Raw genomic sequence first — 27,461 nt, 5'->3', positions numbered from 1 at the left:
ATATCTTAATGTGATATCACCACACTTCCTAAAGATAGTCGGACTAGGACCTGCTCCGCTGTCCCGAGAAGCTAATACCATCTTCCCGGGTCCTATCCAGGCACTACCTCCACCTCCTCATACTCTTCTTTTACTTCTCCTACCGCGCATACCTCTTCCTGTCTGGAACCATCTCTCCTCTCCGTCCCTCATGCCCTCTTGTTATCCACCCGGATGGTGTCCGCATAACACCGTTGGGATGAGTGTTGATCTCCCTTTACTTCGCCCACTCAATCCCCCACCGGGAATTTGATCTTTTGGTGGTAAGCGGAAGCGACAGCCCTAAAGGTATTTAAGGCCGGCCTCCCCAAGATAATATTGTAGGAAGATAGGGCCTCCACCACGGTGAAGAGGGCCATGACAGTCTTCTTTGTATCGCCCGATCCTAACATAATAGGAAACCGCACTTCTCCTTTAGGCCGAATGGTATGTCCTGTAAACCCATACTGGGATGTTTTTATAGCGTTAACCTCACATCCCCGCAAGTCCATTTTCTCAAATGCATCCTGGAAAATGACATTCACAGAACTCCCTGAATCCACAAACACCCTTCTTATGTCATAGTTAGCCACCTGCGTTCGGATGAGTAAAGCATCGTTGTGGGGTAGACACATTTCCTCCAAATCCTCGGGCCCAAATGTAATGACTGGGCAGGGATCTGGTCTCCGGGCCTTGATTCCCAGGACCTCTCTTTTGCTCCAAGATTTTCGAGCCCTATTAGAATCCCTGTCAGTGGATCCTCCCGAAATCATGTTGATCACCCCTTTGGAAGATACCTCTCGGGGTCCTTTTTCAGGCCCCCGGGGCGTTACCTCCCGGGCTTTCGAGGGGTCGGGCCTATTGCTTCGCTGGGTGTCGAACCGGGGTACCCAGGGGCGTCCCCGCTGTTCTTCTCCACATGCTTTGTTTCTTCGGGTATAGGTTGTCCCGGTTCCACGATGAGCCTTTGGCACTCATTAGTGTCGTGTGTGTTAACCCGGTGTATCGAACAGTATTTTCCCGGCCTTTTTGGAGGAAACGAATGAACATTCTCCTCACACAAGTGGATTTCCCTATCCCGGGTTACCCTGTGAGGAGCAAAAGCGGCAAGCCTCCCTGGTTGATCCTATCTTCTTCTTCCTTGATTACTCTGGTTTCCTTTCTCCTTCTGTTCTCCTCCTTCCTGTCCTTTTCCCTCTTCTGTCGCTGGGCCTCCTCCATATTGATATATTTCTCGGCTCGAGCCAAGAGGTCCTCAAAATATCTGGGAGCCCTCTTGACTAAAGACCGGAAGAATTCTCCTTCTTTAAGCCCTTGCGTGAAAGCAGTGATTTTGGTTTCAGGTGCACACGCAGGCACTTCCAGGGCCACTCTATTGAACTTTTTAAAATAAGCTCTTAGAGACTCCTCGTTTAGCTGCTTTATCTCGAAGAAGCTAAGAGTGGTTTTCTTGTATCGCTTGCTGCTGCTGAAGTGTTGCAAAAAGACCTCCCGGAATTCTTTGAAAGTCATAATGCTTCCTTCTTTTAGATTTTCGAACCATCTCTGGGCGGAGTCCACTAAGGTAGTTAGAAACACCTTGCACTTGATTTGATCACCATATCAATGCAACATTGCCACGTTTTCAAATCGGGTTACATGCTCCTCAGGATCAGCGCTGCCATCATACTCCTTGATTTTGGCGGACTTGAAATAGACTGGCAATGACTCTCCAATGATTTTCGAAAAGAAGGGACATCCCAAACTCTTGACCCGCGAAGATTCCTGCGGGTCAGTATTATCCAGTTTTTGTATTTTTTGTTTCAACATTTCCAGCTCCCCTGCCATGGTGACATTTGCCGATCCTGCATGTGAATTTCCCTCCACCTCCACGTGTATGCCTTTATTCTTCTCTTTCTCGGGCCTCGACACTGGTTCTTCTTCCCCTTCCATTTCCTTTTCATTATCCCTCCATTGGCCCTCTTTTTCTCCTTATTGTATCGCCATGATTCTTTGTACAGCCGCATCCACCATAGCGTTCATTTGTTCCTGGATTGCAGCCATTGCTCGACGAAAGCTTTCAGGATCATCCACGATGGTCATATCTACGCCTTAGACTCACTTCCCACAGACGGCGCCAATGATGCGATTATCACAAAATGACTACTCGAGGATGGGTAAATTCCCGAGCGGAAAAGGTAGATGAAGATACAAAATATATGAATATCTTCTCCGTTTGGAGACGAAGTTCTACCGATATTTTTTAGAGAGTGAGTCCATGGCCCTACCTTGCCCCCCAAGATGGGCTTTTATACTCGCCCACCCGGGTCCTCAATGATTATCGGGTATGACCTTATTGACAACTTTTAGGATGATAAGATGGTTATCACGTGTGATTTAGACCCCCACAATTTCCGGACAGAGCCCACTCATTTGGATCGTGTTTAGTAATGATTGGATTTGTGATTTGAACCTGACACACTTCAAATAAACGTGGCCGTTTTCTGGCCCTAAAAATAGAAAGGTCGGGGCCCCACTGGTTTTCCTTTCCTTTCCTAACTTCCGAAGGCTTACTCCGGGAGATTCTAGCTCCCAGGCCCCTTACCCGGGTTCCTTAATATGTTGCGGTTACACCATCCTCTCGGGTCCTATCCACCCGGGGTATCGCCATCCCAGGTCCTATCTACCCGGGATATCTTAATGTGATATATATATATATATATATATATATATATATAGAGAGAGAAATTTTCAGCAGCCCAACCAATGATGTCCAACTCATTCCCGACAACTAAAACCCGGTAGTGGGTTTTAGTGATACGATTTTTTTAAAAAAAAACAACTAAAACCCGGTAGTGGGTTTTAGTGATCGGGGACGAGTTGGGCAGGAATGATTGGGCAGCTGAAAATTACTCTATATATATATATATATATATATATATATATTTATATATATATATATAATACTCCCTCCCTCTGTCTCAATTATATAGTCTACGTTTTCTTTTTTATTTGTCTCAAATATATAATCATATACCATATTTAGTAATATTTTTTTACACTCTTTTACTAATATATTGCTATTAACTACATCTTGAAAATTGTGCAATCATTTTTTAATATATTAAATAGGGATAAAATAAGAAGTTTGTATAAAATTTATTTTTTCAATAATTTTTTTTAATTTATGTGAAAAAAATAGAACTATATATTTGAGACGGAGGAAATATGCATTCTTTTTTACTAAGTAGTAAATATATATTAGTTGTGTTAGTGAAGGCATTTAAGACAACGGATCCAGCACCCACGCCAAATATTGTTTTATGTAATTTGTTTTACCAATAATTATTTTATCCTATTAAATTTTTTATCGAATAACGTTAAAATAATAAATTACATAATAAAATTTTATCTTTTCAAATATTTTCATAATCAGTTGAAAACACAAACAAATCTAATTAAATAATTGAAAATCAGAACATACATAGATAATATCTAACAGCATGTCTACATAAATGAGATCGATGGAGTATAAATAGTGTCTATCTAACACCTAACAAAGTGACTTTCCAAGTTTATGAAGTTCATTTTCCATCCACAGTTCAATTTATTTTTAAAAAATTATTCCAATCATAAATCTAATATCTCCTATTTTGTCACATTAATAATATGCAATACGTTAATTATACTTATATATAAAAATATAAACTATCATATACATAATTTGAATAATATTCTCTAATATAACATCTCATTATTGATCCCAAATAACTTAGAAGTTTTTTTGGGGGAAAAACTAAAGAATGCACGAAAAACATTGCAACGGGTCTTCTCTTTCTTTGTTGACAATTATTATCTATATTCATTCAACGCCACAAACCCTAAAGCAAGAATAATTCATCATTGCAAGTCATCATGTTCTTCACCTCTGTCCCAACTCCACCACCATCACCACCGCCCCTTGAAAACAGCCATCATTGCACCCACACCCAAGCTTCTTCTGTCTCAAATCTGATTACACCATCATCATTCCCATCCAAGAAGAAAAGGAGCAAAAAAAAAAGTCAGAACAACATGGGCATGCGCCACCTGCAGCAATAATTAATCATCATTGATGCCAAGAACAGAAGAAAAAGGAGAAGAAAAAGTTGGGGAGAAAAAAAAAACTTGGGTTTCGACTTTCTTGAAAAACAAATAAAATATATGAGGGGTGAACTTCACCTCTCTTTGCTTTTTCATTCAAGATCAGTTCGATCGATCCCAGAAATATGAGTGCCTTTTCTTCTTGTTTTTCTGTTTCTCAACGGGGAATCAAGCGTCATGGTCCGATCGATCAACTACCAGATCAGCTAGCTAGCAACTTTTTCTTCTTGCTTGCTTGAGCCTGCAGTCTTGTTTTTCTTAATTACTCCAGTACTGTTTGGAGGTTATTTACTAGCTACACCGATCCGGAAAAAGAAGCTCAAATGGTAAATAAATATGTATGATTTATTGGGTCTGTTGTGCTTATTATATTAGGGAATTTTTTTTGGTGTTTACTTATAAGAACAGAAGCAATTATGATCATTAATTTACTAGTATTGTACTAGTGCTAGCCGCAGATGTTTGTTGTTCTTGTCTGAATCAGCAAAAATCTTTCCATTTCCTGGCTTGTTTTGATGCTCTTATTGTCATCATATCTGTATTCTTTTCTTTAATATTGAACAAGGTGTGTTTTTTGTATATTAAATAGGGTTTAAAATTTGAATATTATTCGAGAACACTTACTTAATTAGGGTCTAATTAATTCTTCTATTCTAGCTACAGTTACTACTCGCATCTATAATTAATATTGTTTTATATATATATATATGGGATATATCTATGCATTTTTCATAAATTTTATGATGCGTTTGATATCAAAATTTGAATACATTCAACTCGGTCGAGGAATTAAGTAATCAATTCCAGTATATGTGAAATTGTGTTCAGTTTCATGATAAAGAAACTTGCCTTTTCTTAAACACATATATAGCTAGCCAAGGCTTGATCTCGAGGATTTTTATTTGAGATGTGTATTAAATGATAAATTAATCTATATCTCAACCATTATCTTTCTGGAAAATAGTAATGATAATAACAGAATTATATATTTATATGGTTTATTTTTTTTTTACTTTAGTTCAATTAATTTCTTTAAATTCAACTCATGCAACAATATCCTTCGAAATAATCCGATGTATAAATTTAACACGGGATGCATGAAATGTATGGTGTGATTTGTGTCCTCTGTCGATAACATTGATTTGGTAAAATGTACATGTAATGATTAAATGACTCCGAGTGTGTACTTTTTGGTTAACTTTGCGTAATCCAAAAAAATATATATTTTCCAAAACCTGAATTTTTTCATGATTATGAGATTCAGGTGAACCATGCACTCATTCATAATTTGGGGTGGTTCAATCCTACAATGGGGTAATACCCCCACCGTAGGTGTGTTGCCACATGATTTTTGGGCCAATGAATGGCCACCAGCTGCAGAGGGGTAATACCCCCTCTGTAGCTTTGAACAACCCCATAATTTCATGCATGCACCTGACCCAGTGGTATAGGCTCGTAGCTACATGGTTTTGAAAGGGTGCGACTTTTCTCCTTGAAATTTTATAAATATGTAGTATTATATACACGATCTCTTTTTTAAATACAAATTTAATTGAAAAACCACCTCCTTAAATTTTTTTTAAAAATAACTTAGTATTATGTATATAATATATCTATAAAATATTAATTTACTTATTCATTGATTAAGATGATTTTTGATGAATAAAATAAAATAAAAATAAATTTATAATTTATTTTGGCTATAATAGATTTGACATTATGCTTTGTATTGTATTGTCTTGTATTTTTTTTAAAAAAGAAAACGAAAAGCCCTTTGACTTGAATGTTTTAAACAAAAATTGCTTCAGTTTGCTCGGTTTTATCTCTGATGGAGTTAATACATCTTAAAACTAATTTGATAACTTGATTTTTTGTATGCGAAATAGCATTTGTTATTTGTGTTAAATAATTGTTTGATACCACACATTGATCGATTTGTATTTAAGACAGTTGATAACAAGCTAGTATTTAACATTTTCAAATTATGAAATATCGATATGTGTTAGTAGAAACATATGAAGTTAATATATTATATTTATTATACGTCGTGTTGTATTAATTTTTTTACATTCGCCCCTCCTGATTGAAAATTATGGGTACGCCATTGACCTGATCTGCGACTTTTGCGAGTCTTTTTCCTCAAATCAGTATGGTCCGGATCCTTGTTTATTGGCAAAATTACATTATATATCCGACATCAATATTTTTATATATACGGGTGGTTCGACCCTAGCATTAGGGTACAACCCTAACCCACACAAAATATGACCACTGAGATTATATTTATCAATCATAAATCTCCATTTGGCTTCAAAATCTTTTTCAGATTCACAAAGTGAAACATCTACTACTAATAAATGGGGAATTTTTTTTTAAAAATAACTAAGGATAATATTATACATATATGCCCATACATATATGTATAAACATTAAAAATACTGCTAATAAATAAAATTTTTAAAATAAAAGCTTAAATAAATAATAACATTAAACCACTGAAAATCTCACGTCGTGCTAAATAAAATAATAATAATAACTAAGTTAAAATCCAAAAATCTAAAATGCGGAAACATAATAAAATTATTTCTCTCAAACACTGGAAAAATGAAAAAAATACGAAACATGTTTTATAAATTCTCTAAGTACTCTAACATGCTAAGACTCAATGCGACAGTCACAGGGCCACTAACAGGCTCACTCATACGTCCTCGCCACCGGTAGGAGTTACGTAGAAATCATCATACTCACCTGCACCATATAAGTGTAGTGAGCCTAGAGGCTCAACATGTCTAATCCTTTATAACGAGGTTTAAAATAATGCATCACATAATCATACTAATACATATACATGATCCATGAACATGCATGCATGCTATTAAAATAACACATCATAAATTCTTTCATGTCATAGCTTTCATCATAACATATGTTGAATCCGACATTTTGGTGATAACAAACAACAACTCATTGTATAGGAATGTGCTGCCAATCTTTTGTATTTCAGGAATCTACTACAACTCCTACCGCAACCGTCTAAACCCTTCAAGTTATCTACCGGAAGCTTGTCAACCGCCTTTGTCTCTCGACCGGTTGCAGTCACAAGCCTATCGACTGGTTATTCAAACCAGCAGAGGATAAATCTATCTACCGGTAGAGTGCCAACTGCTTATCAAGATATCTCAAGACAAGTACTTGTGACAAGACGTTCATTGCAAAATCTTTATCAAAAGCAGAACCGGCGTATCAGAAGATCTGTTGACTCTTGCATCGAGACAACAGGTTGCACTAAAATGGCAAAAACGCAGAATGACTACAGATAAAGCATTCGACCGTTTATACCAGTTTTGGACCCTGGAAGTTGTCTGCATTTAAAGAAGTGTACGATCTTCATGCAGAATCATCAATGCATTTATGAAGCATTAAATGTGCATTCAATGCAGCATCAGAACGTTCAAAATAAAGACGTTGATGATTGACCTATATAAAGGGAAGATTGCTCAAGAAGTAAACAAGAGAAGAGAAGAAACACGAAAAATCTCAATCAACTCAATCACTTGAATACTATCAGAAGTCCTCATCTGATATACTGAAGCAATACTTGAGCACACTTACAAGATCATTCACTTGCTGCTCAAATAAACCCTCGCCTACAGCTTACATATCTGATCTTCAAGGATCATCCTAGGGTTTCCAAGCCTCTCGACCGCTCTGCAGTTTGAGAAGCTCAACCGGACTGTACTCATTATTGAAGAGACTTGAAGCTACTCTGAAAGCTTCCACCAGTCTGATAAGAACTGAGAATCTTATCTGTGTAAATCTAGGAGTTTCGGATTAGGCATTGGATAAGTCCTAAGTCTGAAGTGGGTGTATTGCAAGACGTTGTAATAACCAAAGTCTTCTAGTGAATTCCTTCCTAAGTGGAAGAAGGGGAGACGTAGAAGGATTAAGCCTTCGAACTTCCATAAATCGTGCCTACATATTGCTCATACATTGTGTTATAAACTTTGCATCACTAAAACCTCTGAACTATTTCCGCACTATTTAAGTTGTTCAAACCGTTTTAGAAGTTGAGAAAACAGATTAAGTGAACTAAACTTCACTTGATCATTTTGAAAAGAAAGAAGAAAAGTTTCAGAGTGTATTCACCCCCCCCCTCTACCCTCTGAACCGATCCCAACAAGTGGTATCAGAGAGGGTTCCTTTCTCAACTACTGATCTAAAGTTTTAAAATCATGACTTCTTTCAACAAAATTCCTATGTTTTCTAAATAAGATTATGATGACTGGAAAATTCGCATGCAGGCACATCTTGCAGCACAGGACGATGACATGCTATATGTCATAACAGACGGTCCTATCAAAATCATGAAGGTCAACCCAGATCTAACCGATGGTGCAGGACAAATGATTGAGAAACCAAGAGCTGAGTGGACTACTGAGGACAAAAAGAAGGCCAATCTTGACAATGTAGCCCGGGACATCCTATACAAAACACTGGACAAGAACATGTTCAGCAAAATCAAGTCATGCTCCACAGCAAAGGAGATTTGGGAGAAGCTCACTCAGCTGTGTGAAGGAAATGACCAGACCAAGGAAAACAAGCTGACCATGGCCATTCAAAAATATGACAATGCCAAAATGAAGCCAGGGGAAACCATGGCTGAATTTGATGAAGGGTTTAGTAGTATCATTTGTGACCTTATTGCTTTAGGAAAAACTTATACTAACCGTGAAATTGCTGTGAAGGTTATGAGAGCTTTGCCCAAAGAATGGGAAATCAAGACAGTGGCCATGAGGGAGTCAAAAGACTTAAGCAAGGTTGAACTGCATGATCTCTTTGCAGATCTCAAAGCCTACGAGTTCGAGCTCAACATGAGGACAGAAGATGAACCATCTAACTCTCAACCAACCAAGGCCTTAACCTCAACGGTGATGCGTCCACCGGTCGAGGAAGCTCCAAAGAGATCAGCTGAGCAAATCAGCAACAAAGTCATGACACTCTTTGTCAAGAAATTTGGTAGATTTATGCGTAAAAACAATTCTAAATTTAAAAATTATCATAAATCGGACCATACAGACGATGGTCCTACTTGTTTTAACTGTGGCAAGCCAGGCCACTTCATTGCAGATTGCACCAAGCCTAAGAGCAATGATCAGAAGCAAGTCTTCGAAAGAAGAAGGGGCAAGGAGGACAAGAGGACGTTTAGAAAAGGTAGAGACCAAAGGGTTCTAGTAGCAGACGAAAGCAAAAGCAAGTGGGCTGAGTCTGACTCTGACAACCCCGATACCGGAAGCTCTTCAGATGACAGCGAAGATGAAAAGGTGGAATGCCTCATGGCTGACATCGAAGAAGAAGCTGAGGAGGTATTTGACTTTGGTTCACCTGAATTTACTCACAGTGATCTAGTTACTGCTTTACACGAAATGGCTAATGAATACAAAGCATTATCCAAGGAATTCGAGGAGGTAAAGGCAGAAAGAGCTGACCTAAAAGATAAGTCAAGCGAATCAAGCTGCATGCAGCGAAAAGAGCTTGATGGTCTTAAGGTCAAGCTAAGTCTGCTGGCTACTGAGAATGACACCTTGAAAAGAGTGTTCCAAGCAACCTTGACTGAGAACAAAAAACTACTTGAAATAATTAAGGCTTGGAATAAATCTTCTGTAACCATTGACAAGATTCAAGAAATCCAAAGACCGGCACATGACAAAATCGGTCTAGGGTTTGGAACAAATGAACAGTCTATGGAATCTTGTATTCAGTCAAGCCTGGACAAAGGCAATCTTAACAAAATAAGATTTGTCAGGTCCAGCACGATATATGAACATGATGAGTGCAGCTTTGACAAAAATCAGAAAGTATCTAACGAACGAAGCTCTAAGCATAGAGGGCTGGGATATGTGGATCCCCAGATCTCTAATCAAAGAGGAACTTGGGTCAAACCAAAACCTAATGAAAGAAGAAAGGGAAACCAATCTAATTTCAAAAGGCCATGGAATGAGTCTAACTACTCTAAGAGAAGATGGTCAAAGGAGAAGCCTTACCAGTACTTTAATTGCAGGCCAGTTCAAAATAGGTACAGGCTAACTGATAAAGATCAAAAAGGCAAGCAGCACACAACAATCTCACAAGCACACACATTTACTGCTTATCGACCGCACAGATTTCTGGACATCCACACGGGCAAACCTGTAAGGGTGTTTCAGGTGTGGGTCCCGAAAGGGCTAATCCGACCTGGACCCTACTAGATATGGGTACCAAAAGTTCTTCACTTTTTGCAGGTACTAAAAGTCCAAACGGGCGAGAAGACCACTTCTATCAAGGACACTACCTGGTACTTAGATAGTGGTTGCTCACGGCACATGACAGGGAATCCAGAACTTCTAACAGAAGTGGTGCTGTGCAAAGGACCAAAGATCAGCTTTGGAGACAACTCCAAAGGTAAAACCGTGGGTAAGGGTAAGATTATCCATGGTAACATCATTATTAAAGATGTGTTGCTTGTTGACAAACTGTGCTATAATTTGATAAGTATTAGTCAACTATGTGACAATGATCATTCGGTCGAGTTTCACAAACACACTTGCATCATCAAAAATGACAAAGGTGAGACTCTTATGACCGGTGTAAGAGACCTAAACACCTACAAGGTAAACTGGTCTTGTTCACATATTTCTTCACATACTTGTCTTACTGCTCATCATGATAAACATTGGTTGTGGCATAAGCGGTTAAATCATCTAAATTTTAAGTCCATTTCTAACTTGAGGAAGCATGATTTGGTTTCTGGTCTGCCTGAAGGAGATTTTATAAAAGACAAAGTTTGTCCTGCTTGTCAACTAGGAAAGCAGGTGAGAGCAACCTTTAAAAATAAAGGGTGTATGTCTTCTTCCAAATGTTTAGATTTACTTCACATGGACCTATTTGGTCCTATACCAGTAAGAAGCATAGGGGGAATGAGATATGCTCTTGTTGTTTTGGATGACTTTTCTCGATTTACCTGGGTCATCTTTCTCTCTTCAAAAGATCAAACTGCACCTCACCTGATTAAGCTTTTTAAACGCTTGCAAAATGAACAATCTACTGTGATAGATAGAATCAGGAGTGATAGAGGGACTGAGTTTTTAAACACCACTCTTATGACTTATCTAGATGATCAGGGAATCAAGCATGAGCTGTCAGCTGCTAGATCCCCACAGCAAAATGGGGTGGCTGAAAGAAGGAACCGTACTTTAAAAGAAGCAGCCAGAACTATGATTGCTGATTCAAATGTTTCTCAAAGGCTTTGGGCAGAAGCAGTTAACCCAGCTTGTTATACTCAAAACAGATCTATGATTAATAAACGATTTAACAAAACTCCATATGAGATCTGGAATGGCACAAAACCTGATATTTCTTACTTCAAAATTTTTGGGTGCAAATGCTTTATCCACAACAATGGCAAAAATCATTTGACAGCCTTCGATGCCAAAGCAGACGAAGGAACTTTTATTGGTTACTCAGCCGTTAGCAGAGCTTATCGAGTGTTCAATCAAAGATCACTAACGGTCGAGGAAACCATTCATGTTGTTTTTGATGAATCTACTCTTTGTACAGAACAAACTCAAGGGAGCATAAATGATCTGAGTCATAGACTGGAAAACACAAATCTACAGGAAGAGAGTGACAGTGATCCATATCCTCCAAAGAAGGATGATCCAGTTCCCTCTACCGTGTGTGATCAAACAAGGCCAGAAGAGGATCCATCAGTTGATAACGATCCTCCTGCCAATAATGATCCAGTAAACGAGGACGTTCATCAACCAATTGATGACAACCCTTTAGGGAATTATTTTAGGTGGAACAAAGATCATCCACCTGGGTTGGTCATAGGTGACCCTTCTGCTCCTCGAAAAACACGTGGTCAAATGATTAATGAATTCTTGCATGCAACTTTCATATCTCAGGTAGAGCCCAAGAAGATAGATGAAGCTCTATCAGATGCCAGCTGGATTGAAGCTATGCAAGAAGAGTTGAATCAATTCACCCGCAACAATGTTTGGCATCTAGTTCCTCGACCGGAAAATCAAAATGTGATTGGAACTAGATGGGTGTTTCGTAACAAGCTCGATGAACATGGCACTGTTGTGCGTAACAAAGCTCGACTTGTTGCCCAAGGATTCAGACAAGAAGAAGGCATAGACTTTGAGGAATCCTTCGCGCCAGTTGCAAGACTAGAAGCAATCCGCATCTTTCTTGCCTATGCAGCTTTCAAGGACTTTAAAGTTTATCAAATGGATGTCAAGTCTGCATTCCTCAATGGTCTACTTCAAGAAGAGGTGTACGTTGAACAACCACCAGGTTTTGTCAATCCTACTCATCCTCAATATATCTATAAACTTGACAAAGCCCTTTATGGATTAAAACAAGCACCGCGTTCATGGTATGATACATTAATAAAATTTTTACTGGAACATGATTTCCAAATTGGAACGGTCGATAAGACCTTGTTTAAATTTGTAAAAGGTGATCATGTGTTACTAGTACAAATTTATGTTGATGACATTATATTTGGGTCAACTAACCCCAAGTTGTGCTCAAAGTTCTCTAAGATGATGCAGGAGAAATTTGAAATGAGCATGATGGGCGAGCTAAACTTCTTTCTTGGACTGCAAGTGAAGCAACTTGAAACTGGAATATTTATCAATCAATCCAAGTATGCCAAGGAATTGGTAAAGAAGTTTGGAATGGAACAGTGCTCAACTGTATCTACCCCCATGAGTACATCAATCAAGCTTGATAAAGATGAAGGGGGGATCCCGGTCGAGGTAACAATGTATCGAGGCCTTATTGGCTCATTGCTTTATTTGACTGCCAGTCGACCGGATATCATGTATTCAGTTTGTTTATGTGCTAGATTTCAAGCAGCACCTAAGCAATCTCATTTCATTGCCGCCAAACGAATAATTAAATATATTAAAGGAACTACTAATGTGGGTCTTTGGTATCCCAAAGATTCAAATCTTAATCTTATTGGCTATTCAGATGCAGATTATGCAGGTTGTAGAATTGATCGCAAAAGTACAAGTGGCACATGTCAATTCCTTGGAGATAGACTAATTTCGTGGTCAAGTAAGAAGCAGACATCAATTGCTACCTCGACCGCCGAAGCAGAATACCTTGCTGCTGGCAGCTGTTGTGCTCAAATACTCTGGATTCAACAACAGCTTAATGATTATGGAATCCGGTCGAGTGAAGCTCCAATCTACTGTGACAATACAAGTGCCATAGCCACCACTCACAATCCAGTGATGCACTCTAGGACAAAGCACATTGATGTCAGGCATCACTTTATCCGAGATCATGTCTTAAAGAAGGAAATCAGGCTGGAATACATCTCTACCGATCAGCAAGCAGCAGACATATTCACCAAGCCTTTACTGGACGCTAAGTTTTCATATTTTCGAAATATTCTTGGCTTAGTAGATCTAAGTTAGTATGCATGTTTTTAGGGGGAATGATTGCCAGTATGACGTTAATAGCTTAGCTGTTACATTGCCATAAATGTTGGAATATCATCCGCCTTTAGCTAGTCTCTGACAGGCTCCGTACTAGCAGCTTTGTGCTTTGAACCAAATGACATTAATTGGGCGCGGTGATTATACTCTTCAAAACTTTTTGAATTTCAAAAATACTTTTCATGACGTCACCCTATGACCCATAGGTTCCTATATATACTTCTTTACACTCGTATATCAACCTTTCACCGTTGCTAAAGCTTTCATATTGCATTAAAAGTTCTATCGTATTACTATCAAGATTTTGCTTACTCTCTGCTCGAGTTCTTATCTACAGCTATCATGTCGATCCAGAAGACTTGCCTTGCAATCAACTTTGATTCCGTTATTGAGGCAAACAATGCAGGAATCACTGAGGTCTTCACCATGCTTGAAGCCTCTGGACTAAAGAAGTTTCTGGGAAGCAGCGCCATCTGCGATCTGCCTGTATTGAAGGAGTTCTTTGCAACCGCTCAAATCGAGCATGGGACTGTCAAATGCTTGATCCGGACAGATTCCTACTCCTTCAATCAAAAGTTCTTCGCCAGCACATTTGATCTGCCCTCCAGGGGTTTGACAAAATGCGCGGATCTTCCCGATGGTAACTGCTCATACTGGTTGAAGGAGTTCTCAACCACTGATGCTCCGATCAAACTGCCGGCTCAGAAGACATCTCTTAAAGCTCCATTCAGGCTATTGACCAACATCGTGGCCAAGAATCTTCTTGCCAAGGCTGGATCATACGACAAGGTGACGATGGAGAAATTCCAATACATGGCTTGTATCGCCTCCAAAATCAACATCAACTGGTCAGACATATTGTTCACTACCTTATGTGAAATGATCAGGGGAAAAGGGCAATCCGAGGGATTTGCTCTGCAAATTTGCCACATCTTGAGCGTCCTTGGAGTAGACTTCTCCAAGACTGAGCCTCTGCATCCCACCAAATGGCTCAACAAGTCTACAATCTTCAAATTTCTGAACAAGAAAGAGGTTGCGGTCGACACTCTGCCTTCAACCGCAAGTGTTGTTGCTGTCACTCAACCGTTTTCAACAGTTCCGGTAGCGGCCAAACCAGCCCATATCAAGAAATCTGCCAAGCGTCAACTTATCATAGAGTCTGACTCTGAAGACGAATCACGTGAGAACGTTCCACTGATTCAAGCCTTCAGCAAGTCATCTCCTTCTGTCTCCAAAGCAGCTGTGTCATCCACGCCTGCAGGCGAGAAGAAGAGGCAGCACAAGAAGTTAAAGTCCCTTTCTGGACTTGCTCCTACCGTTCCAACACCAATTCTGCCAACGGTTGAGACTACTACCACTGCTGCTACTACTGCTCCACGTCCTACCAAGGGTGTGATAATCAGGGAAGGTGCCTCATCAACTCCAAAGGTCACTCTCGCTGATCCCAAGGACAAAGGGAAAAGTGTGATGATCTACTCACCTAAGGCTCAACCAGCAGCTACTGTAGAGCTCAACTTGATCATCTCTCACGTTCTCCGCACTGTCAAGCGTCACCTACAACGCTTTGACAGATGACATCATTCCCGTACTCACCTGACGCTTGCTCAAATATTTCCTAAGTGGAAAGCTCTGAATGTTATTGAGCAAAAGATGCTTCTTTTTGCTGACACTGAAGACATCGTGGAGGCTCTGGGAAGAAGACAGCTCATCGACTTGAAGCTTCGAGGAAGCCTGTTATCTCTGTTGATTAATGAGCGTGTCAAGAACTTCAAATCCAAGAGTCCTACCGCCGCCGATGACTTTGTGATTTTGACTGGACTACAGAATAGTCTAAGTCAAATCACTCAACTACTTCAGCACTTCCAAGCTCTTAACAACGTAAAAACGACAGCTTCAGCAACTTGTTTACAGGCTTATGGACTAGAAGCACAGGTGATGATGAAGACTTTTCTTACCCAAGATCAGGGTGAAGAAGACGTCTCTGCTCTTACTCTTTCAGATGGGATTCTGACCGGTCTCATCACTGCTGACCTGTTTCAGCCATCCACTCTAGGATCGATTGTGGGAGCATCTTCATCGGTTGACCCCGCCTCAACCGCAGTTCAAGCAGTAATTCAACCGGAAGCAGCTGTGACTGCTCACTCATCTCCAGCGGCGACCGCTCACACCTCTCCCAGTCGTCCACAAGATTCTTTCGAAGTGATTGAAAAAGAGATTCCTGTCACCTCTGTGACAGAGGCTCCTTGCAGCAGTGAAGCAGTAGTGCCCCCAACAGAGATACCAAGCACTATTATATCACTTGCACCTCCAGAACAGCCAGTGACTGATGCTGACCCAGCACTTCAACCGTCTCCATCTACTGAAAAGTTTGTGGAAGATCTCATAATGGATGAACCGAGTGCTGATCCTGCTACTCCACCAACCATCTTGGCTGCAGTCGAGACTCTTACATCTCCAACTGTACCACTATTGGAAGGTCCATCAGCTAGCTCCCCAGCCAGATCACCAGCACCACATCATCTTGAGCCTGGCCCGGTTTCACCAAGGAATGACACACAGAGTCAAATGCTTCCGATTAATGACTCATTAATTGAAGCCATGGCCGCAGCTCTGGATCACACTTTGATAAATAGGCTTCATGAGCTCATGCAAACAGTTCGATCCTTCTCACAAGACATCACAAACTCATCCTTATCGGTTGACAATTCACGCCAGATGATGATTCGGCATTTTGAGACCGTGTCTCGAGACCTTGCTCATCTGTCCAAAGAGATCACTGCCCATCATCGCACTCAAATCAAAACACTCTCTACCGTCTCCGAACAAGTTGTCAGATCCGAAAACCGCCTTCATAGGCAGTTGAATGATCGGATGGACACTATGCAAGCTACTCTACTTGCTCAACTAGATGCAAAAATTGATACTATGCAAGCCTGCCTTGGCACTCAACTCACTGAGATCATCCTTCGACTCAACCAAGGTGATGCCAAAAAGGGGGAAGAAGAGCAACGAAGAGCAGCACTTAAGTTTTGTCATCACCAAAAAGGGGGAAATTGTTGAATCCGACATTTTGGTGATAACAAACAACAACTCATTGTATAGGAATGTGCTGCCAATCTTTTGTATTTCAGGAATCTACTACAACTCCTACCGCAACCGTCTAAACCCTTCAAGTTATCTACCGGAAGCTTGTCAACCGCCTTTTTCTCTCGACCGGTTGCAGTCACAAGCCTATCGAATGGTTATTCAAACCAGCAGAGGATAAATCTATCTACCGGTAGAGTGCCAACTGCTTATCAAGATATCTCAAGACAAGTACTTGTGACAAGACGTTCATTGCAAAATCTTTATCAAAAGCAGAACCGGCGTATCAGAAGATCTGTTGACTCTTGCATCGAGACAACAGGTTGCACTAAAATGGCAAAAACGCAGAATGGCTACAGATAAAACATTCGACCGTTTATACCAGTTTTGGACCCTAGAAGTTGTCTGCATTTAAAGAAGTGTACGATCTTCATGCAGAATCATCAATGCATTTATGAAGCATTAAATGTGCATTCAATGCAGCATCAGAACGTTCAAAATAAAGACGTTGATGATTGACCTATATAAAGGGAAGATTGCTCAAGAAGTAAACAAGAGAAGAGAAGAAACACGAAAAATCTCAATCAACTCAATCACTTGAATACTATCAGAAGTCCTCATCTGATATACTGAAGCAATACTTGAGCACACTTACAAGATCATTCACTTGCTGCTCAAATAAACCCTCGCCTACAGCTTACATATCTGATCTTCAAGGATCATCCTAGGGTTTCCAAGCCTCTCGACCGCTCTGCAGTTTGAGAAGCTCAACCGGACTGTACTCATTATTGAAGAGACTTGAAGCTACTCTGAAAGCTTCCACCAGTCTGATAAGAACTGAGAATCTTATCTGTGTAAATCTAGGAGTTTCGGATTAGGCATTGGATAAGTCCTAAGTCTGAAGTGGGTGTATTGCAAGACGTTGTAATAACCAAAGTCTTCTAGTGAATTCCTTCCTAAGTGGAAGAAGGGGAGACGTAGAAGGATTAAGCCTTCGAACTTCCATAAATCGTGCCTTAGTCTTTACTGCTATTTATCTTACATATTGCTCATACATTGTGTTATAAACTTTGCATCACTAAAACCTCTGAACTATTTCCGCACTATTTAAGTTGTTCAAACCGTTTTAGAAGTTGAGAAAATAGATTAAGTGAACTAAACTTCACTTGATCATTTTGAAAAGAAAGAAGAAAAGTTTCAGAGTGTATTCACCCCCCCCCCCTCTACCCTCTGAACCGATCCCAACAAGATATCCATGCGGTATACCATATAATACATAACATAATTTGAGCATGTCATAATCATAAAAACTGTGTAGGTCATATCCATGAGTGTGACTTGTAATCATGAGCGACTGATCAGTCTAAGAACCATCGTACGTGGCGATGGATAAATCCACCTCTATGCTGGTAGTAAACTACCCTGTGCTCGGTGGTAAAACCACCTTTATGACGGTAGTAAACTACCTCTGTGCTCGGTGGTAAACCACCTCTATGCTGCCACATCACTTCAATTTCCATAAAATATTTTCATGCTCAACATTTAACATAACATTCATCATAAAATTATTTCATGTATGCATGCACTAAAAATATGTTCGTAATATATATTTAATTAATTTTCATTATAAATATATTTATACTTAAAATAAACTTCATGCATAAAAATAATTAAATATATATTTCGGATTTAGTTAATTTTCATGGGTTAGTCCAGACTGCTGATCACTCACTCTAATCCCATTAAACTTAAATAAAATCCAATAATCATATTTTAGCCCAAATAACTTAATTAAACTTAACTGGGCCTAAATAAAATATTTAAGCTCATTAACTTAATTAAACCCAATAAAACTCTAGACTGGCCCAAAAATCCACTGACTGGCCCAAAAATTTCCATGGGCTCCCAAGCCCATAAAAATCATTGGGCTAACTTAAATAAATTATTTAAGTCCAAAGAAAATTATTTGGACTAATTAATTATTAAAGCCCAAAAACCACTTAAATTCGTAAACACTTAAAAATTAAAATACCCGAGCCCGACCCACCTAACCCGGACCCGGACCCGGACCCGGACCTTACTGACCCGACCCAGACCCCAACCCGACCCGAAACCCACCCAAAACCCCAACCCGTAGCCCATGCGTGACCTGTACATCTTTGTGCAGGTCTCGGCCGTGTAGCAGCCGGCCGGCTCCGGCCATCCCCTGGCCGGAGCTCTACCACCCAGACGTAGCCCACGTCTGGGCTGTTCCAACGAGTCATTCCTTGATTAGAACCGATCCCTACATAGTCCTAGCGAACCACGTTTCCGGACATCCCGAATTTGCCGACTTGTTGATCTCTTTCTGAAGTTAGCCTCGATCTCAGGCTAGACCAGCCTTAACCACCGATCCAACCTAAGCCTAGGGACCCTAAAACACCCCTCTGAACCGTGAACCAGCAGCTAGCCCGACCCCATGCCATGAAACGTGACCATGTCCAAGCAATTCAAGCCAAAAACGTGAGCAAGGAGAGTATAACATGCATAATCCAAAATTTTCGAATTTTAACAAATAAATCATGGTGTTTCTAACGCACATGAATTAATAGCTCATATGGTGTAGAAAGAAAATGTTTAGACATGCCTTGATAATTGTTTGATGAAGAAATACGCGTTTACGGCTCCGGGACGATGAAAACTCGATGAAAAACTTGAAGATCGGCTATGGAGCTTGAGAGTCTGCTGAAAAACGTGGGGGAGAAATAGAGGAAGAGGATGGAGGCGACTTAGGAGATTAACGTGAGTTTGGAGTTTTAGGTTTAGTGAAAAAAATAGATTTTTAGGTTGATAATATGTTAATTAGGAGATAATTTCATAATATATATAAATAATACTTAATAAAACTCAATATAAAATTACCATGTTGATAAAATACTTAAATCCCGAAATTAATAAATAGGCTAATTTTAAAAATTAATAAAATTCAATAAAGGGACTATTTTGGCTAAAAAAATCAACACTTAAATAAATATATAATTAAATACTAAAATTTTCTTGACAAAATATCATAAAATATTATTTTTAAGGCTCATAAAATCTCATAAAATATTTTTGGCTCAAAATTTGATATCTCGTCCGTCCACGGTCCCGTCTACGCGATCAACTAACTTATTTACTCAAAAATCTAAAAATACAATAATTACGGGTTAAATGCTAAAATAAATTTAAATCATGCATATAATTCACATAATAACACATAAATGTCATTTAACCCAAATATAAATTTTAAATAATTATTTTTCCTAATTATGCATGCGAATTTACGTATAAAAATTTTCGGGTGTTACACAAAGACTCATGCAATTATTCCACGACTGTTTAAAATTTGACTCACCATTCAAGCTACCTAAGTATGAAGGCGCGTTTTGATTGATGTGCCACTGACATAATCGATGATGTGCACATGGAAATACTGTACCAATTGCATTCATCATTGCTTGACATTGGTCTGTAAAAATCGTTTCAGGTTGTTTCCCATTCATAGAATCAAGAAATGTTCTAAACAACCATTCAAATGATATCTCAGTTTCATCTGACATAAATGCTAAGTCAAACATCACATTTTGTCTGTGGTGATTAATTCCAACAAAAGGAGCACATATCAATTTATAGCGGTTGGTTCGATAAGTGGTGTCGACCGACAGAACATCACCAAAATATTCATAATCAACCAAGCATCTGTAATCTCTGAAGAAAAAGTTCATGACCCTATTATCATCGTCCAATTGAACATTTCAATAAAACTGAGATTCTGTGTTTGATTTATTTATAAAATAGTGAAGCAATGCAGAAGCATCTCCATTCTCAACTTTTGTATGCTTTTTTAAACGAGTAAGATGGTCATATGCATCTTTTCGAATAAATCCCAAATTTTGTGACCCCAGTGCTTCATTTTCCATATAAGACACTGCATTAGCCACATATATCCAAGCATTTACCATTGCTTCTAAGGTAGATTTTTGAGCATATGAAATACTGCGTGATGATCTCAACAAATGTCTTTGATCAGACGCGACCATTTCATGATTATGTTCAATTACAAACTTAGCAACCTTCAATTTACTTCCATTTTGTCTTGTGATTCTAAATTTAGCTTTACATTTAGTTCTTGTTATCGGCTTTAGGTAGACAGGTATTCTTTCACTAGAACATTTTTCATCTTTATCACCTTCACAAGAACATTCAAACTCTTTAACTTGGAGTTCGGCAGTGCCAGGGAAATAATGTTGATCTCCTTTTTTAACACTAAAATCTTTAGCGTGTAATTACAATAAAGTAAGTACACATCTTCAACACTTAAAACCACTTGGCCAACACATAACCTATTCTCCAATTGATCTGCAATAAAATTGGTAGGTGGTACCTGAATATTCTCCTAATCCAAATTTTCTTTACATTGTTCTTCATTCGCGACTTCAACTTGATCATTTATACCGCCCACCAAATCTATAACAATAATTAAAATTTCACAATTGAATTAAATAAACATAATAATAATAATAATAATAATAATAATAATAATAATAATAATAATAATAAATTTTCTTTAATGATAGAGAATTAAAGAACCTGGAGTATCATTTATTTTATCGGCTTCAGGGGAGAGAGGATGATATTGTTCCATTATATTAATGACCTATATGAATCAGAAACAAAAATTCAATGAGAGATTTGTTATGTTGTACTTTTTGTTAATAGCCTGCCACTTTCAATTAGAAAACAAAATTGACAATTTTATAATATATACATGCATTGTCCTACAAAAGTTTGTAATTGTATTGTATCGTATAAACCATTGATTCACAATTTACATGCAAAATAGAAGTAATGGGTAGAAATATATATATAAATCCGAAATAAAAAAAATCCAATAAATTTAGTTCTTCACTCATTCATTGAGTACACCACCACTAATTTCATTGTATTGCAAACAATTATTCAAAATGTGCATAAAATAAAATAACCAAAAAATTCATTAATATACAATGTTAAGAAATATAATTATGAATGGGATAAACTGGAGAATTATGGGTGAAATATACAAAAATATTTTTGTATCCAATAAATTTAATCCACCGATCCATCGAGAGTATATATAGTGCCATTAATTTTATCAAATTGCAAAAAATTCTAACAAATGTGCATAAATGTAAAATAATCAATAAACTGCATAAATATACACTGCACAAAAATATAATGTGAATGAGAGTAAACACTGAAAAATAACGTACGTGAAGCTCCGGTAGTGGCGATTGTGCTCGGGTGGTAATCGTGTTATTTGAAATTTTCTTTAAAAATATGTAGGTGATTTTAAAATATTAAGTTACAAAGTGGGTTGCTTTTTGCTTCAAAAATGTAGGCGGCAGCGGCGCTGGGTTGGGGTTGAAAAAATTGACAGAATCACTCTATTGAGTTTTCCCTCCAAGCATTAACCAGGGTTAAGATTTGTTAAGATAGATGGTGAAATAATTAGAGAAAAAGAATAAAAATTATTAAAAATAAAATGACATATGTCATATTTTGTGTGGGTTAGGCTTGTACCCTAAAGCTAGGGTCGAACCACCCAGTGTTTACATACCAAAATTAATAATAATAAGTAATAACAATAACAGAACGTGATTTCTGGAAATATTTTAATTTCTATAGATTTTGGGATTTTTTAATAGGATATTTAGGTGATTATTCCCTCTTTTAGGTGGATTCCGAATCTTGCATGTTCCAGTTTATTTGTGTTTGGTGTATTATCTCATGGAACTCTTGCCTTAAGGTTTCTAAATTTTCTTTTGAAGGAATACGATAAATAATTTTATGTTTATGATACATGAAACTTAAAATTTTGTTTCTAAGAGCAATCCATTACTTGTAAAAAAACATGCTAGTTATAAGTAGATGAATAGCAATTAAGTCATTCGTGGGTACGTATTTATTGTAAGTCATAATTAAACAATGTTGTCGTAATAATTCTTTAAATAAATTTATTCCATCTTGTAAGATCTTTTAACTATTATGATACAACTAGTTTTCAGTGCACACAAGCTTGCACGAGTATACTGTATATTTACATATAAATTTATTTTTATTATAATGTTTTTCATCACATATAAGTGATTTAATTCGAGTGACAAAAAAATGTAAATATACACACAAAAATTATAACCATGTTAATTAACTGTTAAGTAATTAAACTACTTGGTTCAGGATTGAAAAATTCGAGAGAGAGAGTTATCAAAAGGGTATAGTTATCCACAAAAACTCTTGCGATATGGTCTTACGTAATGCATTATTTTTATTTTAAATTTTTTTTTTAAAAAATACAAGTCAAATTGATTCATTTCACGGAGTGATCATCACCTCATAAGTTTGTCTCACGAAGAGATTATCTCATAAGTACCTATCCATAGTATAACTTTATAAAGAGAGTTGAAAAGAGGTGTACATGATTATAATATATTTATAATGTTTTGTCACTCCCATTCATGGCTTGATTTGTTTAATATTTATAATAATATATTTTAATCCAGAAGTAAGCTTTTAATTAACTTTAATATTTATTTTATCACTCTCATTCACTTGTTTTGTTTTCAATTTTAACTTTTTTTCGGCGATAACTGATGATGGATACATATTAAGTGATTGAAGGATTTCCGAAGTTCCGGCTGGTGAAGAAGGCGGCGATTCAAACCAGCCAGGGACAGATTCAAAACTTCAAAGGATTTCCGAAGTCCGGGCTGGTGGAGAAGGCGGCGATTCAGACCAGCCAAGTACAGATGCAAGACTTTATGTTTAGAGGAACGCATTCGCATATAAAGTGACGAAAATAATTATCATATGTTTCTATAACTTTTAATAACATAAATAAAATATTTTTAAAAAAATAAATATATATAATATCTAAAGTTAAATTAAAAAATAAATATATATAATACCTCAAGTTAAATTAATATATATATTAACAAAAGAAGAAAATCATAAGTTCATTAAAAGATATTATGTATCTTACTATCTTATTAAAAAGAACACCATTTAGTAATCGGATTAAAATTAATTTGATGAAGCTAAAGACGAAATATCTAAAATATCCTTCAAAAAACAAAAAAAATAACAAAATCTCTATTTTTAATTTAAAATTCATCTGTTCATTATAATCTCCATTTTTTTTGCTTTCATTTCGTTTTCAAATTTAAATCTCTATCTTTATTTTAAACTTTATTTATCCACTATGATCTTCATTTTTGTGCTTTCATTTTATTTTCAAATTTAAATTGATTTAAAACAAAAATTAATATATATATATATATAATAAATAATATTCGTATTTTAATCACATTCAACTCATTTTATTTTCAAATTTAAAATGCTTTTGAAACAAACATATAATATATGTATACAATAAATAATATTTATATTTTAATCACACAAGCATCGCGTGTGCAGGCGCGACTAGTAAATTATTGTTGTACATATTAGATGTTGTTGTCTCTTTCTATTTCATAATTGGGTTTTTTTCATTTATAGCCAATAAAAACATGTTAAGCGAGAGTCACAATCTCAATTCACAAATATATTTCTTTTCTAAATATTAGATAAAATAATAATAAAAAAGTAAAATATAATCATTCCTTCGATTGAATTAAGCTTTTATTTTCTCAAAAAAAAGAAGAATTAAGCTTTTATTGTATTTGTATTTGTTTTTATTTTGCAGACATAAGTGGACATAACTTTATTTTTTGTCCAAATCGATGAGTGCGTTTTCAGGATATTTGGGTAAATAAACCCGGTCAAGTAATATTTTTTTTAAAAAAAATTGACCAAATAAAATACACTTGGGGATGTCATTTTCTAAAAAAAAAAAAAAAAAAAGTTGACCGAAGTTTTTTAAAAATTACCCCGTAAGTTTTTCAATTAAAAAAAAAAACTATTACAACTTGTAAGTAATATAACAAGATCCAAAATAAGATGAAATAAGAAAATAAAACACATCATAGAATTAAAAAAAATCATAGTTACGAAACCAAATTAAAAACAAAACCAAATTTTGATGTTAAAAAAAATCGAAAATTTACCAAATTTGGTTTTAAAGCAATGAGATTATCAACTACATACCAAAAACCTCAAACCATAAAATCACTTCAAATATATAAAAATCGATCAAGATGTTGTGTATTAAAGTTTATAAGTAAAATAATAAATTTATGAAATTAAAAGATTGTAATTTTTCAAATAACAAAAAATAACAAAAAATTTGTAAGAGAGCTTAAAATAAAAAGTGCTAATGTTTTTAAAAAATTTTAAAAAAATTGTAAAAGGGTTTTAAATTAAATGTGCTAAAGTGAGTAATATATAATAAAAATAAAATTATTATTAGAAAAGAAAAAGTGTGTGATGGCATTAGAGGAGTTAAAACGGGTCAGCGAGCCCGGATCGCAGGCTCGGACCTGACATAATAAGATTCTCTATAATAATTTGAAAAATTAAAATATTTATTTGAGGGGTCCAAATTTGAAGTTCGACTCAGGCCCTAAAACTCGTATGTACGGCACTGCCGAATCGGCCTTTAACTCGTCGCAACCTACCATTATGTCGGGCAGGACAGGTCGACACCTTTTAGGTGGGTTGATAAAACTCCAACCCAATCCACCTATTCCGTTCAAGTCTACATAGACTATTTTGAGCTCTCTAGATGGCATGCAAGAAGGATTGAACCTGGACCAAATGATTATGTTTGTAAGAGCACCTGCATTGCTATGTTAATAAGGCATTATTAACACCCAATGTGTGTTCAAAGCAATGTAGGTGTGCATTAATTAAGGGTGCTTGCAATGGTGGCTTTTTTCCCAACTTCTAAGTTGGGAAAAAAGCTAAACCTGCAGGCTGCAATGCAGCAGCCTGCAGGTTTAATTTCTGAACCTGAAGCTGGCGTTAATTTTTTATTAAATTTTTTTTAAAAAAATATTATTATATATTCATAATAACATTTGAAATGTTAATTAAAAAATATTAAAACATAATTAATCAAATCATTTTACATTAATTTACGTTATGAATCCAAAATACTTAAACGTAATTAATCAAAGATTAATTAATTACATAAAAAATTAAAATTTAATTAATTAATTTTTTTTACGTATTTATCATTATTTAATTAAAATTAATTTTATTTTATTATAAAATTTAAATTTAAATGTAGGTAATAATAATAATTATATAATATGTATATAATTGATTAGTGGAGCCCTCAAAAAAGTTAGTTGTTGGGTTTAGAATTGTGGAGAGAAATTATAAAAAATTTGTTTTGAGGTTTGAATTATGTGTTATAGTAGGTCCCTTGATGAATTTGGATTTTTGAGTTCAGGGTTGCGGTTACCCTAATAAGGCGTTATCAACACCCATCCTGGCCACGTGGATGAACGCGTTCATCCATGTTTTTTTAAAAAAAATTTGGTTGTGTTTACCCCACGTGGTCTGCACACCTTTTACTTCTTTTTTTAAAAATATTTTTTGTTTTGGAAACGGTAATACCATTTCATTCTTTTTTTTTTTTTCAGTTTTTTTAAATTTTTATTTAAATCCGAATTAATTTTTAAAAAATCCAAATATTTAATAAAAATAAAAAAATATTTTTTTAAAATTAATACAATTATTTGGTTAAAAATTAAGATTTTTTTTATAAAAATAATAATAATTTAAATATTTGAAAACATATAAAACAATTTTAATATGATTGAGTGATTAATAGGACTCAAAAATAATGAGTGTTAATGTTAAAAGGAATGTAGGTGAGAGATACAATATTAAATAATTTTATAATTATTTTTTTAATTTAATATAATTAAAACAAAAAAAATAATATTATTATTTAAAAAATAAATATATTTTAAATATTTTAAAATCTATATAAACTGTATTTATTTAATATAAAATAGTTTTATATTATTGAGTGAAATGTGGAACCCATAAATAATAATTGTTAATGTTAATAGAATTGTGAATGAAAAGATGTATGTGTTATTAACAGTGGTGTCCACGATTTTTGATGATGTGGGCCACATTATATATATATATATACATATACAAATCCAATAAAAATATACGATATACTAATACGATTTTCAAAAATTTTCAATTGGACCGTGTCCTCCTTCGGCCTACAGTAATTTCGCTTCTGAGACAGCCGTCGGTTGTTCTTCAACATTTTGGCACCGTTTGGTACATGAGATGAAAGTGAGATGAGACACAAATTTTTATTCATCCCATGTTTCTCTCATTTTTTTGTTAACCCAATGATATCTCATGGCCCGGTATAACATTAGATGTAGGCTTGATGACAAATACCTCTTAAGACATGGTATTAGTGGATGATGAGTGTCATATAAGTGAAATTGTGTGAAATTGACAATGGTAATTAAGAAAATAAACACAATAATCCTACAAAATAAAAAACATATAAAACAACATATTATTCATATCTATGTCTTGTTTATCCACATCTCATCATGTTTTTATTCATCTATCGTACATCTCATCCATGATACCAAACGGTATTATAGGATAGTCGTTGTATGGATTCATTTTCATTGCTACAGGCTTCCTTCCAATAATAATGTATGAAGATTGATTTATTTTTTCATCAAATCAACTATTTTGTTTCAACCTTTTATCATTCATAATCCATCAACTTAGACAACCTAAATAATATAAAGT

At 36.2% G+C, this 27,461-nt stretch overlaps 1 protein-coding gene and 1 long non-coding RNA gene across 2 annotated transcripts; both read right to left on the bottom strand.

The window, feature by feature from the left end:
• Positions 1–269: 269 nt before the first annotated feature.
• LOC140888669 (uncharacterized) lies at positions 270–1,950 on the bottom strand. The gene is made up of 4 exons (XM_073296366.1): positions 1,657–1,950; positions 1,106–1,563; positions 852–1,043; positions 270–765 (listed from the first exon to the last, which is right to left on the bottom strand). The coding sequence occupies exons 1-4, from the start codon at positions 1,948–1,950 to the stop codon at positions 270–272; spliced, it is 1,440 nt and encodes a 479-aa protein (XP_073152467.1).
• A 4,838-nt stretch (positions 1,951–6,788) lies between these two features.
• On the bottom strand, positions 6,789–21,393 carry LOC140886813 (uncharacterized). Its single transcript, XR_012151704.1, has 3 exons — positions 21,330–21,393; positions 21,124–21,206; positions 6,789–6,888 (listed from the first exon to the last, which is right to left on the bottom strand). It is a non-coding gene; the product is annotated as an uncharacterized lncRNA (long non-coding RNA).
• Positions 21,394–27,461: the final 6,068 nt, after the last annotated feature.

The sequence above is a fragment of the Henckelia pumila genome, chromosome 3 (assembly GCF_033568475.1).
Source record: "Henckelia pumila isolate YLH828 chromosome 3, ASM3356847v2, whole genome shotgun sequence".
In the NCBI taxonomy this organism is placed as follows: domain Eukaryota; kingdom Viridiplantae; phylum Streptophyta; class Magnoliopsida; order Lamiales; family Gesneriaceae; genus Henckelia; species Henckelia pumila.
The sequence above is the reverse complement of the archived record's forward strand: the minus strand, read 5'-3'. Positions and strand labels throughout refer to the sequence as shown.